Below are 19,021 nucleotides of genomic sequence, written 5' to 3'. Positions count from 1 at the left end.
GGGTTCTAGGATGATTTCTATCATATGGGGGTGCTGCTAGCACAAAAAATAGCACATGAACCCCCACTTTTTATTGTTTTTCTGGAATTAGTAAGCCTTCTTCTACAATTTGGTCAAGTTTCGTGAAAATGACATGGGTTTTGAATGTACAGCATAAGTTTTATGAACCCACCTTGTCATGGCATCCCGCATAGGTTCCTGACCACATTTTGGGGACATACGATGATATATGTCGCATGGGGGCGCTGCTAGCATAAAAACGAACACATGAACCCCCACTTTTTATTGTTTTTCTTGAATTAGTAAGCCTTCTTCCATAGTTTGGTCAAGTTTCTTGAAAATGACATGGGTTTTGAATGTACAGCATAAGTTTTATGAACCCACCCTATCAGGGCCTCCCTGCATAGGTTCCTGACCAGATTTTGGGGACATACGATGACATGATTATGTCGCATGGGGGCGCTGCCAGCACAAAAAGAGCACATGAACCCCCACTTTTTCATTGAATTTCTGGAATAAGCAAGCCTTCTTCTACAATTTGGTCAAGTTTCTTAAAAATGACATGGGTTTTGAATGTACAGCATAAGTTTTAGGAACCTTGTCCTTTAGCTCACCCCTTAACAGAAAACGTCGATGAGGATTATTTGAGAGTTTCAGTGTTTTCTGCCGCGTGAGGGCGCTGCTTGCTCAAGCATGAGAGCGTAAACCCTAACTTTAAAACCTTTTTCTCGTTTTGGGTACCTTTTTCTGCAATTCTTGCAAATTTGGAGAAAACAACGTGGGTTTTGAAAGAATTATGGGGATTTAAGTTTGTCATTGCAGATTTTGTTGCCAATCATGGTCTTGATCCTGTAACGCTATTACTTTGTACAGGACGGCAGATTAGTCATATTCCTCAAAGTCCTGTAGAAGAAAAACAAGCACATAAACCTATGGTTTTATTTACATATTTGGGCTTCGGATGGGTCAAAGTTACGGTATGGAAAGTTTGAAGAAAATGACATGGACTTTACTTTAACTGAGGAACGTCCTTAAATAAAACTAGAAAAAAAAATTTTTTTTTGGCCAGTAATGACACTCTACATAGTGTAATGGCTGTTTCAACAGTTACTGATAAGTGGGTACAATAGCTGATTAGTGGATATATACAATGTAACCTTGTAGCTGGCAGGTGTGGTCTCTGACAAAGAATGCCAACTCAAGTGTTTATGACAATGTTACATGAAAAGTGCATTTCTCATGCATTACAGTGGTGCTGATTCATTTATTTGTCTTGAGCCTTGAGATTTATTTTGAAAACCCATACTATCTTCTATTACTAGGTTATCTAGATAATTACAAGTACTATTGCTATTGTCATTTCTTATTCAACCTGTGATTTAAAATACATATAATATATATAAAACATATAATGAGCATTGCCAGTATAATGAATACCACTTGATATATTACTTGTACACACCAGCAGCCATCAAAGGAAGCAAATGAGACAGAACAGAAGGGATAAAGAAAATTAAGAGTTTCAGTGGGCTATAGCTCACTCACAAACATGGTGAGTCATATGGTCGAAGAGTTAAATAAGACAAAACTGTGATGATCTTGCCATATGATTTGACTTACTAAATTTGAGGACATGTCAGCCAATACATTATACAGTAATTAAACCATTTCATTTATAAAAATAACAATATTCCACGAGTTCAGTATTAGCTCTAAATGCCACTATTACTGCATGTACCATGATACCAGCGTTCAATGCAGATGCTGGAAGTGCGTGTGAAAGCAGGGAAATAGATTTGTGGCTTCTTCCATACAAATTTGGACATCAATTGTCTCCTTCCATGTAACATCTTTCTCTTTATTCTCCCACAACCTCCTGCTTGTAAAACAAAGCAGCCCTTCCACATTATGTCTTGAATACAATGTTCTCTTGCAATCTCATGGTTAGTAAACACAGACAGTGTACAGTAGTCACGTGCTGGTGATTCATAGTTACGCTCTCTGTGATCGTCGTAGATTTGCACAGCATGACTCAATGTATCCATTTTTATGAACACATCACTAATCCAACTCTCTGCATTCTTCACATGTCCAGCAAACCTTGCAGAGTAGCCCGATCAACATCAAACTTACTGTGTTGTTTCAATTACATCTGATTTGCAAGTTGGAGTGACTCACAACCCGTCCAAATTCAGCTACAATTGAATGTACTGCACCCATTGTAGAGAATCAAACATTACAGAGCTTGTTTTAATGTGAATTTCACAATTTGTGCTTACCATATCAAGCTACAAAAAAGGAAAAACAAATCAAAAAGAATGTCAAACACCTATTTGTACCTGTAAGTTCTTTAACACTTGGATTAAATCTCTTCCAGTCCATCTGTTGATTTCATTGTTGATGAATTCAGAAACAAGCCAGATGTTGCCTTTAATATAATGCTAATCAATGCATGAGGCAAAGAGTGTGGCTCAATAGACCAGTTTACTCACGTTTATTCAAATTTCATGCATACATGTATATGTTTTCATGCCCTTTGAGTACTCACACTGAGTGGTAAGGGGCATTATTTATAAATACTCCCTATTCTTATTATCATCATCATCATCATTATTATCACTATTTCCATTAACTTACGTTGTTCCTGACAACCAAAAACTTGCCCGTGATAGCAACAACTCATGCATGGAAGGTGTATTCCAAGAATTAGAGTTTCTTCCTCTAGAACAGTTTCAAGGTGAGCTTGTTACTACAGAGCCTATCTCACTGGAGAAGACTTGGCCGCTACTGCCACGACTGATCAGCTGCTGCAACTTGTGTGACTTGAGAGACAAAAAATGGCTTTAAAGCTCTAACCAAAAAGGTGACTCCTTGTAGACATCCTAGATTGTCTCAAAAACATGGTGACAACTTATTTCTCCTCGAAGTTGGGGAGACATCACCACAACATCTCTGGCAGGTTACCAGTGGGTCTCCACAAGCTTGCAGAGACATCTCAAAGACCTGGTACGCAAAATTAGTCTCCATGACTCTGCCACATATAAGGAGACATCACAGAGATGTCAACAGAGACCAGCTGGAAACTAGAAAAAGTCTCTGAAAAAATTGAACATGCTCAATTCTCACCCAACTCCCGAGAGACCAGGCTAGTCTCCAGGAGACATTGTAGAAACGTCTCTATGACCACTCCCATGACCAGTGAGATTTGAGTTGACAACAGGTAGCCACCTAGTCTCCAAGCCAATGTTATACCCGCTTCGGACCCAAGGAAAGATATTCATATATTTGACTACATAAGTAAATTATCTGCCATACAATTCTTTGCTACCTGAGAATTCCCTGAATGGCGGTCAGTGATACTGAAGAAATTATTCCCTGAATGGCGGTCAGTGAAATAGAGGACCATGTTACTGAAGAAATGACTAACTCCTGGTTGTGTGTAATACCAAATACTACTCATTCATGCTGTCTACAATTGTTACCCAGCACAGACTGATTTGAAACAAAACTCAATGATGCAAAATTCTGAAACATTCCTTCCCTTCTTTTTTTAGCAGGCTGCAAACAATACAGCACAAGTTACATGTCTTCTTGGATGGCTCAAAATACTGATAAGATTTGGGGAGTTCAAAACACAGTCAGGGCAAGACAGTGATGACAAAACAACCTAGTTACACTGTATCAACACATAAATTTACCTAATTTCACAATTTCTTACACTGGAGTAATGACTTGCCACAAATGTATTACTAACATGTCATGTCCACCTGAATTTATGTACAGTTCCTTTCTCAATGCAGGATTCATACATGGCTCTTTATCTTTTTTTATGTCAGAAGTACATTCACGCTTTCAATGTTCAATTTTGTTACAAAGATCACTTTTGAGGCACACCACTTTTTCTTTGTTCTACCTTATATTTACCTTCAGTGTTCCAGCTGAAAGAATAACAATACAGAAGTACATTCACGCTTTCAATGTTCAATTTTGTTACAAAGATCACTTTTGAGGCACACCACTTTTTCTTCGTTCTACCTTATATTTACCTTCAGTGTTCCAGCTGAAAGAATAACAATACAGAAGTTCTGCATATTTCTTTATGACTCGGATTCTATTTTATTTTATTTTATTTATTCATTTATTTTTTTTTTTTTTGCAGTCTTTGCCAAAGAGAGATAAATATGTTTTTAGACTGATTCTCTGCAAAGGGAGGACACATTATATTGTGTCTTTTTTGTCATCATAAGCCGAGTGGGTATGATAGTCCTTCTTATTTATTGCAATGTTTACCACCGTGTCAGGTCTCACACAACATTGAATGACTCAACTACTATACTGGTTGGTGAAGCAGGTTGGTACTCAGGAATGTAAACATTTGTATTTGATAGCCATAGGAGTGTTCATCCCATATCACAGATAGTCAGAATGACATTGCCTTGTTGGTTCATTTGTGATCAACACTTGACATGCTTTAGCCAAAAAAAAAAAAGTATATATAAGTATATATACAATATATATATATATATATATATATATATATATATAATTATTGATCTATATATATGTAGCCCAGATGGCTACTAGCACATATAATAAAGAAAAGAATAGAATAGAAAAGGATAGAAAGTTAAAGAAAACAGAAGCATTACAGTTGTTTTCCAAGTCACTCTGTGACATCAATATGAATCAGTCTTTTCTCCTTATTGGAGTTTATGAAACCCTTTATTTTTCTTCCAGCTAGACTTCCTTTTTTTTTTTTTGGCAATTCTCCTCTCCCAAGAAAAGTTATTGGTCTTAGGAATCTATGAGTTTGACATTGGCTACTTTCTCTAGCTAGTGGTCAGTTCCCTGCACTCTCCATCCCCAAAGCCCCAATCCAAATTACGGAAATGACATGTTTTTGCTCTCTGATCCCTAAACATGAAATGACCCTCTCGGCTGGAAGGTTGTTCTCCAGCCAGAATTTCTCACTTAAATTTTAATTTCCAAAGACAAATTCAGGGGCAACGACTCAGAACAACAATGACTTCGGATGTCCTATTTAAAGGACACCTACATTCATTTGGTTTATCATTTTATTATCCAAGAAACAATAAAATCTTGACCAGTGGTTACAGAGAAGAAGAAAATAAAGAAACTAAATGACAGTGGGCGAGTTAATCAGAAATGAGATGAATCATAGAAAATGGAGTATCATAGGAACAAATGGGAGGAGCTAATGAAACATTTGACCAATAGGAAATTATTTTCCAGTGAAGATCACACCCCAGAATAAGATTTTGCCAATGAAATACTTTTAGGGATAGGATACCAATAGTCAAATTAGTTATAAAAGACCAGGTTTGAACCGAGAAGATCAGAGGAAGAGTTGCAAGCATCACGGGAGCGGCTTCACACTATAGTGAAGCAAAGGCTCCAGAATATTTTGGAACTTTGAGGTAGGCCTACTTTGAATAGTTGGAGACAACAGAGATAGAGTCAGGAGATCCCCTTCCTTGTACATCATGCCCTCCCCCCCCCCCTTATATTAATCAACTAAACTCTATGGACGCTGTGAATGTGAAGAGGATCTTGATTGGACTGCCGAAGAGTTAATTAGTTAACCGATGAATGACAGGAGGATGAGAAACTGTGCATCAAGAGAGAGTACAGAACACTGGTTTACACCAATCTGGGGTGTAACAAACTCCAAATAGTCAACTGGTGTCATCGGAGATGCTGAAGTGCCCTGTCAGACTGTATAAGCTAGACAGTGATGGTGACGAAGTGTTCAGTGAGGTCGTGACAGCAGACTGCTCACCGGACGCCCCAGCCCCGCGGACGAGAACGACACACAGGCGAGAACCTCATTCCGCGACCATGCCGACGTGGAGATAAGTGGCCACACCCACTAACATCATATATCCCTACTAACAAAACCCCTCCCCTTCCCTTAAGAAGTGTTAAAGAAGTAAAGGTCTCCAAAAGGTGTAGAAGAGTTAAGTGATGAGTGATGTGTTCCACTGTGTAGTATGAAAAGAAATTTCAAATTCATGAAATTCTTCCGTCGAGATGTTTTCATTGCAACTGATTGACAAATTGCCCCACATCGACGTAAATAAGCACTGAATTGATCAGTGTTTTAGTAGTAGCAATGATAAAAAATCATGGGCGTACATACTCGAGCAGGATTCGAACCTACGACCTCCTGATCACCGGACAGGCGTCATCTCCACTAGACCACCGAGCTTTCGCCCGACAGCAAGTGTTGGTTCTAATCCTTATAGCATGCAGCGGGTACTGCTTTGTTATTCAAATTCATGAAATTCTTCCGTCGAGATGTTTTCATTGCAACTGATTGACAAATTGCCCCACATCGACGTAAATAAGCACTGAATTGATCAGTGTTTTAGTAGTAGCAATGATAAAAAATCATGGGCGTACATACTCGAGCAGGATTCGAACCTACGACCTCCTGATCACCGGACAGGCGTCATCTCCACTAGACCACCGAGCTTTCGCCCGACAGCAAGTGTTGGTTCTAATCCTTATAGCATGCAGCGGGAACTGCTTTGTTATTCAAATTCATGAAATTCTTCCGTCGAGATGTTTTCATTGCAACTGATTGACAAATTGCCCCACATCGACGTAAATAAGCACTGAATTAATCAGTGTTTTAGTAGTAGCAATGATAAAAAAAAATCATGGGCGTACATACTCGAGCAGGATTCGAACCTACGACCTCCTGATCACCGGACAGGCGTCATCTCCACTAGACCACCGAGCTTTCGCCCGACAGCAAGTGTTGGTTCTAATCCTTATAGCATGCAGCGGGTACTGCTTTGTTATTCAAATTCATGAAATTCTTCCGTCGAGATGTTACTACTAAAACACTGATCAATTCAGTGCTTATTTACGTCGATGTGGGGCAATTTGTCAATCAGTTGCAATGAAAACATCTCGACGGAAGAATTTCATGAATTTGAATAACAAAGCAGTACCCGCTGCATGCTATAAGGATTAGAACCAACACTTGCTGTCGGGCGAAAGCTCGGTGGTCAAGTGGAGATGACGCCTGTCCGGTGATCAGGAGGTCGTAGGTTCGAATCCTGCTCGAGTATGTACGCCCATGATTTTTTTTTATCATTGCTACTACTAAAACACAGATCAATTCAGTGCTTATTTACGTCGATGTGGGGCAATTTGTCAATCAGTTGCAATGAAAAGAAATTTGTTTGTGATTAAGACTCTATTTCAGACCTACGAGATGGCAGGTCGGCGAATAAATATGCTGTTAACAGCATTGACATTATCCATCTAAATTCCATCTTTCTCCCGCATTTTATATTCACTGTTGTTGTGAAGCAATATTTAGTCTCTTTCTAACCTTTGGAAATATGATGATGATTGGCGTCTATGTGATTACCTAACCCCCGACCAATACAGAGAGAAGCTAACAGACCAGACCAACATTTATCCACCTCTGTACAACATTGGTCGCCCCTTAAGACAGTTTAAGGGGTGTGGGGGTTAGATATATAATATATATATATATTGACAAACACACAGCTGATGTTTACAAGCTCTCTTCTACAAAAGATTGAAGGAAAAAAGAAAGATATATGAATGCAAAGCAATTGGTCCATCACAGATAAACTGTAGCTCAGGTGTAATATAGTCCAGTATTAACAATAATACAAGTCTAAAAAGGGAGCTGGATAATACCTTACCTTCATATCTGTGGTCTCCATGCACTTGACTGAGTTGAAGTTTCCATTTGGCTGATAAACTTTCAGCATCATCTTCTCACCTGCCTTGGACGCCATGACTGGATGTCTGTTGGTTGGTTGTCTCTACCCTGATGTGTCGGTCTCTTTGGTGACTGTGCTCTCAATCTAGAGAGGGCAGTGTTCCGTTACTTGGTCAGCCATTACTCTCACTACTGCAACCATCTGACAAAAACAAAGGAATACAGGACTTGATTTGAGATGACGACTACTCTCTGCACATTGTTCACTGGACTTCAACTTATCCTGAAGGTAATAAAGAAATTCCCGTTTTCATTCTGTTATATTTGTTTTTGTCTGCTGTTTGAATGCTGTTGCTTTTTGCTTTGTACTTGCTGTACCTGCTGTTGTTGTACTTGTTGCTGTTGCTTTGTACTTGGGCTTTCTCTCTATGTGACTTTCTTGGTGAAATCTTATCATTAATTTTCATGGTTCTTACTCCTTTATTGAGGGTGGTGTATTTGTGCTTTGTTTTTGTTGTTTGTTTGGTTTTTTTTTTTTGTTTTTTTTTAGGGGGGGGGAGGCTTTTGGCTTTTTGTTTGTTTGTTGAACATTTTGTGATTTCATGCCCCATTCCATATCCTTTCTGGTGGACAATGTCAACTGTATTGCACAAACTACCTGCCTGCACAAATGCCACAGAACTGTGCAAACACTGATCAAATTAATGCGCTACGAGATTCTAAATCTAGTCATGAACATGACAGGTTTTATGCTAGACTACATGTATGCAATTAATAATATGCAAGAGAGTGTCAAATAAATATCTGTACTATATAAATAGCACTGTAGCAACTCTAAAGCACATCTTCAAAAATAATGTATGATCAGTCCTTGAAACATCTCAATTTTAGCAAGTTACTAGCAAGAAATATGTTATTTAAGTACTTGCCACTGTCAACAAAATGGTGACTCTCCAAACTGGCAATCATAAAACTACAATAGTCTCCACATAATTGGATACTGCTTAATCAGGTACTCTGCTTTACAGACAAACAAAGTGAATAGACAATTCTGATGCATGTTACGATTACAAGATAATCAGGTCAGTATTTTGGTTAAAAACATACACATTTTCCAGACAAGCCTATCTATTCTCATTGTTTCCCTCAAAAAGTCTTTGAAATGGTTGTAAATATAAATTCATAACTAGAAATGCCGCTTTGCGACTGGTATGCCTCCGCCATAATGCATGATTTTCCCAATAGGTCTAGATAGCACATGTGGACACTGTGTGATTACATTTTCCACAAAATTGGTAAAATATTGGAATGACAAGTTTGTCACAAATGTGTTGACGTAGGTTTAATTGGATGAATAGGAGAGCATGTATCTAGGGATTTAAGGACTTTAACTTGACTTTGACCCATTCATACATTTAGGCATTGAGTAATTTTCAAGGTACAGGTGTGGAGAAAAAGTGCAATTTCTGAATTGAATAGTAAATTGTTACCATTTTCATCTGGCCCTTGACCCTAAAATCCATAAGATAATTACTTTCAGGTAGAACATGCATAATATGTACTTAGTTTCAAGGTAACTTGAGTCACTTCCGAGATATGGAGGAAAAAGTTAGTTCAGCACTTTCACTTGATCTTTGACCTTTTGACCTTTGAGGCAAAAAGAGAAAAAAAAAAAACTTTCCAGAGAATTTCTATTAGGTTACACACGCATACACCAAGTGTAAAAAAATAACCCTGCGGGCATTGCATAAATATGAGGGTAATAGTAAAATTTTGAAGTCTTGCACTTGACCTTTGATCCCTGACCTTTGACCCCATGAATCCTACATTCTCTAGATAATCACTTCCAGTCAGTACATGTATATGTTCCATGAAGATACCTTGAACAATTTTCCAAGGTACGGAGAAAAAAAGAAGTTTTAATATTTTTCCTTTACCTTTTGACCTTTGACCTTTGACCTCATGACTCAAACTTTCACCAGAGAATCTTACTTGGGTAATACATGTATACACTAAGTTTCAAGAAAATCTCTTCAGGCATTCAATAGATATGGTGGAAACAGTAAAATTTTATGTATTTGACCCTGACCTTTTGACCTTTGACCTTTGACCTCATGACCCAAACTTTCACCAGAGAATCTTAATTGGGTAATACATGTATACACTAAGTTTCAAGAAAATCTCTTCAGGCATTCAATAGATATGGTGGAAATAGTGAAATTTTATGTATTTGACCCTGACCTTTTGACCTTTGACCTTTGACCTCATGACCCAAACTTTCACCAGAGAATCTTAATTGGGTAATACATGTATACACTAAGTTTCAAGAAAATATCTTCAGGCATTCACTAGATATGGTGGAAATAGTGAAATTTTATATATTTGACCTTGACCTTTTGACCTTTGACCTTGAGCATGTGCACCCAAAAGTTGATAGGCACAACTTCACCCCCTAATACACATACATGCCAAGTTTCATTAGGATACCTCAACAGGTTTTGATAGTTACCTTGTCCACAAAATTCATTACGGACGGACGGAAGGACGGACGGACGGACGGACGGACAACCCGAAAACATAATGCCTCCAGCACCACTTCGTGGCGGAGGCATAAAAAATTGTGAGATGCTGAGAGGCAACTGAGCGCAATGGTTTACATTATAAAATGGGTTCAAGAATGTAGCCAATTGGAAGCGCTGAAATGAGTCACGTGTGCGTGCATTAATTTCTTAGTAAATGCACTAAGAAGAGTCTCTCTTCCACCTCCCTGGCCTGACGTACATCACAATGTTTACACTAGCAGTGCGCACTCAATCAGTTGTTACAAGTGCGTCACGCGCTACTATACGCACTGTCAATCCTGTAAACAACTTCTAGTTCGGGCCGCGGGCTGCCACAACAGCCGGCGGCCTTTCTTGATGTGCATAACACGTGGCGTACGTATACTCTTATACGTACGTACAGTACTTATGTGCGGGATTTCCGAGTGCGACGTGCGTAAATATTTGGGACGAACATCTTCGGACATCTTGACTTTTGAGCGAGTGGTACATGTAGCTGACTGGTATTGACCCACAAAGGTACGTGAATAATGCTGTTAGTTTTCGACCCATTTTATAAAACAAATGATGCACAGGATTATTTCGTGGCGTTAGTGAAGGTGCGGCGCACTCTCGAGTATTGACAACGGTTGCAAACATGCACTCAGCTGCGCCTCGTGCATGTCGCACCATTGTCAATACTCTCGAGCGCGCCGCACTTTCACTAACACACTCTATCGTGTGCATCATTTGTATATTTTAACATGTTAAAGCCTTACAATCATGGCGAGTGGTTTGTGCGGCACAGAGACGAATGCAACACACTGCCTCCCCCCATTCTGTATCAAATATCATGACACCGAATGAGAATAGCGCTGGCTCAATGGGTCAGCGAACACACGCTGGGCTCTAAATCACCTGACCCAAAATGGCTGTCCGAGCCACAAGAGCTTCCGATCAGTGCCGAATGGATGTACACTCACAGTGCGCATGCGCATGAAGAGAGGCCAAAAGAGCCACGCGTCTTCTGGCCTCTCTCCTCCAATCACCGCAGCTCGCGGTCACAATGTTTGTGTATGATGCATACACACATGTGTCTCAGTGGCAGCACTGTCCCACACGTTTATGGATAGCACTGCAATCTGGCATTGCGCAATTGCATTTGTACGTTCAGAAGAGTTACACAATAACGTACCATTAGGGGTTATGTTCGTCCCACTTTAAATGTGCAGTGAATGATCAATTTGCTGTAAAACTACATACACGCAGATGCATGTATGATATCCCATGTAAAAACCATTACACCAGCACCACACCCTCTACCCTAAATACACAACACAGTGACACACTAATCACTACACGACATATCTAGCCAGCTCTCTCTCTCAAAAAAAAAGAAGGAAAATAAGCTGGCTCCCCTGAGACTCTAGCCTTTCTTTGAAAAGTTTGTTAAAAAGGGAACTACGATTTCCATCAATGGGGACAACAGAATTTACCGCTGTATGCTAAGTTTACGATGTCAAGTTGCATTTACAACGTCATATTGATATGACTTGTCTGACATACATTATACTTTCATGAATAGCATGTCTGCACTCATGCAAGCAACACCTCAGCATGAATTACCGACTATCGGTGTCCTTCACAGTTGGCCATCCACAAGGTGTAGTAAAACATATTAATTCCACTGGGTTTGTATTTAGTTTTTCTATTGGATATTGGGTACTCTTCTTAATCAGCTAGTAAGAAGTGCTCTGACTGACACTATCCAATTAAGCATATTAGATTTTCTCATGCAAAATACTGTCCATCTTACATTAAACTCAAAATCAAACACTTAACATGCAACTACGAGAAACAGTGTAATCCACTGCATTCAGTATATGCAAGTTCATGGTGTACTGCAGTTTCATTTTGGGAAGAAAAAAAAAATGATTTGTGTTATTCTGCAAAGGCAAGGGCAGCCAAGAGTGCTTCGTATAAAACTTGCAAAGAAAGAGGAATATTGTAAACAAATAGATTGCACTTGCATGCACAACATTTTTCAGATTCCAGTTTGAGTTTAATTCCCATGTGCATTTGAAAGAGACTCTTGAAATCTGAAATTCCCACAAAGAGCTCCCTCAGTGCTTATCCAATCATCAGGAGATATGAACACATTCTTCACATTTCTCAAATTTGTTCATAACTAAAAGGGATCAGAGCTGATTTAGGAGCTGTCATGTGGAAGTAATTGCCACATAACATCATTACTGTCATAACTCATAAACATCTACAATAATCCATTAAAAATTGAAGTCTGACATTAGCATGTACATACCCTCTCTCTTTGTATGATATAGCTATTCCTCCATGATCAAGAAGGGTTAGGGCAACAAACTTTTTTTGCAGCTTTAACAGGGCCATGCTTCAGCGGTGACTGATATTGGCCTCTCCAAACATCCCATGTGAAACCCAGTTTACACACATAAAAATTGTGTATTACACTGAAATATGTTCACTTAGTTTACACATCAGTATACTACAACAGGTAAACATGCACTTTAAAGGTAGGGGATACCTTTTACACACCTCCCAAAATGCAGCAAAACATTAAATATGAACCTCAGAGGACTTGTTTAGTCCACTGCTGAGAAATTTGGAAGTCAACAGTTATCTACAATTTGAATAATGCACAAAAGTCAACTACTCAGTAGTTCTGTGTGTCAGCCACACTTAAGCCTTTTTGTTGCAGTCTTCTGTATTTTTTTAAATCTATAAACACAAATCTAAAAGTATAAGAGCTGATGTAATAACATATAGAGTGTGTGGCAAGAATGTATATAGAAATGTTTGCAAGTTTTGATGAACTTTCTTCACAAAATATACATGATGGACACACATGCAGTGCATGGGTCTGCAAAGGTAGCCTAGTAATGTACTGGAATTTACGGTGAGCTCCGAAAAAAATTCAATTCAAAATCTAACGGTCAATAAAAATGTACTAAATGTTACCTTCCACTTTCAATACTTTATGGGAGTTTCTAAAATGGTACTCTCTTCAACATACCACTGTATTTATACAACTCTTCATTTAAGGCATGCAAATGGGATTCCCTACCTTTAATACTCAACAGACAAAACAGTAATAAAGAATGACACAACAGTTTCACAATTTGCGCAAATGCATCACTGGAACAAACCTTTTATTTGTTTTGCTCTGCAAAATAATCCTCTTCAGAGTTCAATGTCTGTGACACTGCCAATTCAAAGTAATAGGCAGCGCTACTAACTTGAACATGCTTTTGTTGCAATATATTCAAGTAAACACCAAGCACACTATGAAACTTTGCATTTTGTTCCTTTGTCTCGCCCAACACATACACACACGTCCACCAACACACATACTACATGTTCAGATGCATCAAGACTACTGAGAGTACAGACCACAAAATGTATGTTTGAGTAGAAGCTGACAGCACTCGATGTGACCACCAGCACAATGCCATCTTACTGAATACCCAGTGGTAGTCCGACAAACCATGTTCGTTGTAGGTCCATGGTTCTAAATTTGCGCAAATGCATCACAATTTGCGCAAATGCATCACTGGAACAAACCTTTTAATTGTTTTGCTCTGCAAAATAATCCTCTTCAGAGTTCAATGTCTGTGACACTGCCAATTCCAAGAAATAGGCAGCATTACTAACTTGAACATGCTTTTGTTGCAATATATTCAAGTAAACACCAAGCACACTATGAAACTTTGCATTTTGTTCCTTTGTCTCGCCCAACACATACACACACGTCCACCAACACACATACTACATGTTCAGATGCATCAAGACTACTGAGAGTACAGACCACAAAATGTATGTTTGAGTAGAAGCTGACAGCACTCGATGTGACCACCAGCACAATGCCATCTTACTGAATACCCAGTGGTAGTCCGACAAACCATGTTCGTTGTAGGTCCATGGTTCTAAATTTGCGCAAATGCATCACAATTTGCGCAAATGCATCACTGGAACAAACCTTTTAATTGTTTTGCTCTGCAAAATAATCCTCTTCAGAGTTCAATGTCTGTGACACTGCCAATTCAAAGAAATAGGCAGCATTACTAACTTGAACATGCTTTTGTTGCAATATATTCAAGTAAACACCAAGCACACTATGAAACTTTGCATTTTGTTCCTTTGTCTCGCCCAACACATACACACACGTCCACCAACACACATACTACATGTTCAGATGCATCAAGACTACTGTGAGTACAGACCACAAAATGCATGTTTGAGTAGAAGCTGACAGCACTCGATGTGACCACCAGCACAATGCCATCTTACTGAATACCCAGTGGTAGTCCGACAAACCATGTTCGTTGTAGGTCCATGGTTCTACAGGTAGCATCCTATGGTAAATGTTTAGACTGCAATTTGCAATATCTATCCCACATTAGTTAACAAGAGACCCATGGGTCTAGCGCTCACCTGAGTATCGCAAGTTCACCTTTCACGCAGTCACTAATCTAAATTATTCACAGCTCTACTAAAATTTGACCAGGCATTCTCAAGTAGAAGATGAAAATGTACAATAAGGGCCCAAATCTTTTAAGATTCCTTAATTTGGGGGATGGGGGCCCCCAGGGGCCCTCTGGGTGGGGCATGGTGCCCATTTTGATAAATTGAGATCCTGATCCCCTAGCGATGCTACCTGCCAAGTTTGACAAAAATCCATCACGAGGTTTTCAGGAAGAAGATAAAAATGTACAATTCAGGCCCCCATTTGGACCTTCCCAACCCCCCCCCCCCTGCAACCAAGAGGGGCACCCCTGGATCTGCTATGAACACACTTGAAACTACAGTCATTAATGTACTCACTCATAGTATTATCTTAGCTCTATAACTTCTGATTCTAGAGAAGATTTTTAAAGATTCCTTCATTTTGGGGGGTTTGGGCCCCCTGGGGCCCCTGGGTGGGGCATGGTGCCCATTTTAACAAATTCAGATCCTAACCCCCTAGGGATGCTACCTGCCAAGTTTGGTGAAAATTGGTCATGGAGTTCTCAAGAAGAAGATGAAAATGTACAATTTAGGCCCCATTAGGACCCCTCCCCACCCCCCCCCCCTTCCCCTGGGTCCCAAGGGGGGCACCCCTGATTCTGCCATGAACAAACTTGAAACTACAGTTATCAATGTACTAACTCATTGTTTTAACTTAGCTCTATCACTTCTGGTTCTAGAGAAGAAGATTTTTACAGATTCCTTAATTTTGGGGGATTTGGGCCCCCTGGGGGCCCCCTGGGTGGGGCATGGTGCCCATTTTAACAAATTGAGTTCCTAACCCCCTAGGGATGCTACCTGCCAAGTTTGATGAAAATCGGTCTTGGGGTTTTTAAGAAGAAGATGAAAATGTAAAAAGTTTACGCACGACGGACGACGGACGCCGCACGCCGGACGACGGACGACGCACGACGCACGACGGACGAAGGGCGATCGCAATAGCTTACTTGAGCCTTTGGCTCAGGTGAGCTAAAAAGTAGCCTCTCTGGAAATGAAATGAAATCCCTGTGATGATTTCAATGGCTTTAGTTATTCTAGATATTAATGAGGGGCAATAGAAGTGTTTCAACCAAAATGTTTTTAGAGAGTGATTTGTGGCTATGATTAATTGAGGAAAATGAGACATAAAAAGTTTGTTACATTTAATTTTGCTGTATTAAAGTACACTTCGTTTCCACTACATTCCCTCTGTTGTGTCATCCGTTGCAAACACCAGGACTAACCATTTGAGCTGATCATGAAAGTTTTGTTTCCTTTTCTAAAATGTCACGTTCGGATACAGGGTGGTGCGATTCAATAAAAGCTGATACGTTTTTGTGTGTTTGGATGTTATATAAGGTCATGATTTGTCAGTTTCAAGTCACCAGATGTGTCATGGTCTGGTCTCCTATTCAGATATGATCTGATAGGATTGTCCTGTTTGAGTCCCAATCTGACACGATCATTACAATCGGGGTCCCCTATTTGGGACTACTGATATGTTCCAATATGACCATTATGAACTGATGCGTTCTGTTGAGATGAAATAATGTCTTTCACACTCGGGATTGAGAGCAATCACCATTTGAGTTACGATTACACCCTGCTGGGTACATGCAATATAGCTTCACTGACCATGAATGTCACTGTTTCTTAAACTTCTTCAGAGTAAACATTACAATCAACAACCAATAATGATGACAGGAGTTGAGGATGACAATGTGACATGTGCAGCATTACTGTACATTTACATCACCAGAGAGCAAGAAGGTGAGCAGGAGCCACACCATTTTTTCTTGTATGAATACATTCTATCATCCTAGCAATACCTAGTACCACACAAGTTTGGTGAAACATGATGATGCACTTTCAAGGAAATAAAAAGGTGAAAATTGAATTGAAGGCATTTTCTCAAGTTCTTCACTAGAATCACTCTGCATTTAGCCTAATTGTCCAAAAGGCTATTGACTTGTCTTTGACTCCTTTCAAGCTAATTACACTTACCCATCAGCTCAGAGGTTTACAGAGAGCCTAGGTTGAGTATTCCTCCACCTACAGCATACTTTCCAACTTTATCGCTTTTGAGAGATTTCAGTAGCCTACCAATCTTTTAAGAGAAATCTACTGCTTTTTTATCATCTATCACTCAACCGAAAGATTAAGTAAATCAAGATGAAAATAATAGTCAATATACAGTGCACATGCCAAATATACAGCACTCTCATGACAAAGTCAAGCTAGCTAGCATAGTTACAAGCGGTAGCAGATGTTGGCTATGTATCAGGCCCCCATCACATCGCGAGAATGCTACAGACCAGTGCAGCAATAGTACAAGTACCATTTATATGTGTGCAATGTATTCACATCAGTGTCAATGGTGCACTGCATGTAATGATTCCAGGATTTATTAAAGCATAGTAGTAGGGACAAGCTGTCCAAGGTCTGGCTATCCTGAGGTCAAGTTCTTCAACCCCCACTGGTAATGCGTGCATGCCATAATATTAACGCACGTATTGTAATATAATGTGCATTGATATTAACTGACAGTTGCAGTACTTTGAAACCAATGTTACACTTGCAAAGCAATTTTGTATCACAAAAGTTGTATTTTAACTTTGGGGGCATAATCAGGCTTTTGAAATATGTAGTTCAAACACTTCCTAACTCAGCTGAATATAAATGGTGTCTCAGATGCCAATTCAAAATCCATGAAAAGATCTGTTTACAATCACTAATTCTCTACAACACATTTTTAATGGGAAAGCATAAGATCAATGCAAATTGCATTCATATTTGGTGATTCTTCTACGTGTATACCAAAACAGGGAAGCATAAATGCAAATCACATTAACAAAATTATCAAACCTACATTTCAAGACTCAGATATAAGATCATCATATGATTTATCAATAACTGAGAAAATCACACAAACATTAATTTTTTGGGGGGTTTATTTTGTGTGTTTGTTGATTGCATTTCTTGAATCTCCTTATCCTAGTGTGACACATGTATGGTATTACTGTGATCTGTCAAAAGTCCATCTATGGTCATTTGTAAAGTTTTCATTGCCAGCGAGTGCTGTGCACCTCCTTAGGCTACACAGTAAAGACACACATGTTGGACAAGACGTAACAGATTCCTCAATTTAGCTATTTGATTGTCTCATAATATTTATTTCCCTCATTGTTTTATCTAAGCATTTCTTTAAATTCCATCAAAAGAGTGCAGCAGATCATTAAATTTCACTCATTTCTGAAAATGTAAAAGCCTTCCCATACCCTCCTTCTGTCCATCTCCATGGACTTTATATTACTGCACAGTGAAGACGCAAATGTATGCAGAAAAAGAAGTGACAGATACCACAAATTTAGCCTTTCACATTGTCCATGAATATTCTTTTTCTTATGTTTTGATTGAAAATGTTCCTAATGTCACCCCCCCCCCCAAAAAAAAAAGTGTGCACCAGATCATTGTATTTCCGTTCTAAAAATGCAAAAAAAAAAAAAAAAAAAAAAAACTACACTCTTCATCTCCATTCTAATTCATACACTGTGAAGATGCAAACGTATAAAACAGAGATGACAGAAACTACAATTTGGCCACTTGCAATGTCCTTGATTATCATCTATATAGGACGTTTTAGCCGCGCATTAAAAACGCATATTGTTGTCCGCGCAATTTTTACCGTTCAATATCAGAGCATATTGAACGAAACGCATAGGCCAATGTATTAATTCCCCATAGGCTACCGTTGTTACTGGCCGTTCAAGATCACACCATATTCTCGTCTGTTGCGCGAGTGCTTGCTGAGTGCGCAAACGCTTGCTACTAGTGTGCGTCATTTTGTTACAATTCACAAGCACGCAAACAGCTTGCACCACGCAGTTTTAGGGGCTTCCCCTTTTCAGCGCTGGGATGTGACTGCCGATCCAAGTTACTGCGTAACTTCAAAGACGAGTAGAAGCGCGGTATTTTTCTGCAGTTTATGCTTGCTCTACTTGATTGTAGATGATAATAATCATATTGGATGGCATTAGTTCATGGAATACCAGGGATTATCATCTATATAGGACGTTTTAGCGGTGCATTAAAAACGCGCATTGTAGTCCACTCAATTTTTACCGTTCAATATCAGAGCATATTGAACGAAACGCATAGACCAACGTATTATTTCCCCATAGGCTACCGTTGTTACTTGCCGTTCAAGATCACATCATATTCAATTCTGTCTCGT

General features: G+C 39.3%; 1 protein-coding gene across 4 annotated transcripts in view; it reads right to left on the bottom strand.

Moving 5' to 3' along the window:
* LOC140234291 (focal adhesion kinase 1-like) overlaps positions 1-19,021 on the bottom strand; it is a 189,279-nt gene that overhangs the window by 156,402 nt on the left and 13,856 nt on the right. For all 4 annotated transcript variants that reach the window (XM_072314350.1, XM_072314352.1, XM_072314351.1 and 1 more), the window contains exon 2: positions 7,710-7,931. In XM_072314350.1, coding sequence (XP_072170451.1) covers positions 7,710-7,805 — 96 coding nt within the window. In that variant the 5' untranslated portion in view covers positions 7,806-7,931. The remainder of the gene's footprint in view (positions 1-7,709; positions 7,932-19,021) is intronic.

Source organism: Diadema setosum, chromosome 10, assembly GCF_964275005.1.
Source record: "Diadema setosum chromosome 10, eeDiaSeto1, whole genome shotgun sequence".
NCBI lineage: Eukaryota > Metazoa > Echinodermata > Echinoidea > Diadematoida > Diadematidae > Diadema > Diadema setosum.
This window is presented reverse-complemented; position numbering and strand designations above follow the sequence as displayed.